This window comes from Camellia sinensis, chromosome 7 (assembly GCF_055761805.1).
Source record: "Camellia sinensis isolate YWXY chromosome 7, ASM5576180v1, whole genome shotgun sequence".
NCBI classification, from domain to species: Eukaryota; Viridiplantae; Streptophyta; class Magnoliopsida; order Ericales; family Theaceae; genus Camellia; species Camellia sinensis.
In genome coordinates, this window is record NC_138967.1 from 40,506,750 (window position 1) to 40,509,267 (window position 2,518).

At 42.2% G+C, this 2,518-nt stretch overlaps 1 protein-coding gene across 1 annotated transcript; it reads right to left on the reverse strand.

Moving 5' to 3' along the window:
• Window positions 1-246: 246 nt before the first annotated feature.
• Window positions 247-2,193, reverse strand: LOC145795749 (uncharacterized). The gene is made up of 3 exons (XM_082880631.1): window positions 1,083-2,193; window positions 617-881; window positions 247-526 (listed from the first exon to the last, which is right to left on the reverse strand). Exons 1-3 carry the CDS (start codon window positions 2,191-2,193, stop codon window positions 247-249), a joined length of 1,656 nt encoding a protein of 551 aa, XP_082736757.1.
• Window positions 2,194-2,518: the final 325 nt, after the last annotated feature.

Sequence of the window (2,518 nt, forward strand, 5' to 3'; positions counted from 1 at the left end):
TAACTCAAGCCATCTTCTTTGCCTCAAATTTAGTTCCTTCTGTGTGAAAATATACTTCAAACTCTTATGATCAGTGTAAATCTCACATGACTCTCCATACAAATAATGTCGCTAGATCTTAAGAGAAAAAATCACTGCTGCTAACTCCAAGTCGTGCGTAGGATAATTTCTCTCATGTTCTTTCAACTGTCGTGACGCATAAGCAATCACCTTCCTATGTTGCATGAGCACGTATCCTAAACCCTGTCATGAAGCATCACTATAAATCACAAAACCACCACCATCTGTAGGTAAGGTAAGGATTGAAGCTGATGTCAACCTCTGTTTAAACTCTTGGAAGCTACGTTCACAATCATTATTCCACTCAAACTTTACCCCTTTCCTAGTGAGATTGGTAAGTGGCAAAGCAATACGAGAGAATCCTTCCACAAACCGTCTGTAATATCCAGCAAGCCCTAGAAAGCTGCGTACCTTTGTAACAGAAGTAGGTCGTGGCCAATCAACAATTGCTGCTGCCACCTTCGTGCTATCCACAGATACCCCATCTTTACTCACCACATGACCCAAAAAGGATACACTGCTCAACCAGAATTCACACTTCTTAAATTTTGCATACAGTCTCTTCTCCCTAAGGATCTGCAGTACTACCCTCAAATGCTGCTCATGCTCCTCCTTACTCCTCGAATAAATTAGGGTGTCATCAATAAATAATACCATAAATTTATCTAGTTGGGGTTTAAATACTCTGTTCATCAAATTCATGAATGTGGCTGGTGCATTTGTGAGACCAAAAGGCATCACCAAGAACTTATAATGCCCATAACGGGTTCTAAAAGCGGTCTTAGGAACATCTTCATCCCTTACCTTCAACTGGTGATAGCCTGACCTCAAGTCAATTTTAGAGAATACTTGAGCGCCCTGCAACTGGTCAAATAGATCATCAATGCGTGGCAAAGGATACCTATTCTTCACTGTGACTTTGTTCAGTTCTCTATAATCAATACACAATCTCATAGACACATCATTCTTCTTCACAAACAACACAGGTGCTCCCCAAGGTGAGACGCTAGGCCTAATAAAACCTTTGTCTAGCAACTCCTGTAACTGAGTTTGTAACTCCCTCATCTCCAACGGTGTCATTCTATAGGGTGCTTTAGAGATAGGTGTTGTATTGGGGACCAAGTCAATGGAAAATTCTACCTCACGGTCTGGAGGAAGACCAGGTAGTTCCTCTAGAAAAACATCAACAAATTCCCTCACTATAGGCAACTCCTCTAACCTCTGCTCCGGTTGTTCGGTACTCACCATACAAGCTAAGTAACCATGACACCCTTTTCTCAACGTTCGGTTAGCCTGAAGGGAAGAAATAAAACAAATAGAAGACCCTTTCCCATCTCCCTGAAAGAAAAACTCATGTTGCCCCGGCATAGCAAAAACTACCCCCTTTCTAAAACAATCAACAAAGGCATGATGCTTCGTCAACCAATCCATCGCCAAAATCACGTCAAAATCCTTCATCTCTAAAGAAATCAAATCCACTAGAAAAATTCTACCATCCATCTCTATCTCACAAGATCTACAAACATCCCCTAACACTACTGTTTCTCCTAATGGAGTAGACACAACAATACATGCATCCAAAGGCTCACAAGGAATAGACAAGCAACGTAGAAACTTAGGTGTAGCAAAAGAATGTGTAGATCCTGAATCAAATAAAACTCTGGCAAGTATAGATGATATAAGGAGTGTACCTTGTACCACAGATGGAGCAGCCTCAGCCTCCTCTCTAGTGAGGGCATAAACACGTCCTTGGGTAGCCGCTAACTTCTTTTCCCGAGTCCCATTCTCGGATGTCTGACCTTGGGTAGTCCCACTTTTGCCATTATTTTGCTTCTGGTTAAACCCACCGCTATAAAAAGTTCGTCTCTGCCCTTGCCCCTGAAATGATTGTGCTACTGACTGACCTCCCAGTCCTTTGGACCTACATTGTGCAGAGAGATGCCCAGGCTTGCCACACTTGAAGCATATTCGAGCTGTGCCATCATAATTATACAAAATAGAATGTGACCTACCATATCTATCACAAATCCTTCGATTCTGCTGCCTTATGCCATTGCTAACCTGACCTTGGGTGTAAGGCTTCTTGCTAGGATTGCTATCGCCACCACGATGCTCTACTTGTCTCTCCTTCATGAGCCTCTAGTTTAGTGGTTCCTTGGCCTTTTGTTCCTCAGCTTTCTTTTTCTCTACTGTTCCCTTTTCTGCTAGTAATGCCTTGCTTACCAATGCGGAATATGTCTTTATCTCCAAAATGGCTACCTTTGCATAGATCTCTGACCACAAGCCATTCTTAAACAACATCACTTTATCTTCCTTTGTGGCCACCTGATGTGGGGCATACCTCGACAACTTCGCAAACTTGGCTTCATACTAAGCCACTTTCATGTCATTTTGTTTTAGATTAAGAAAATTCACTTGTTTCTGCCTTCGCACAGCTCCAGGGAAGTATTTCTCATTA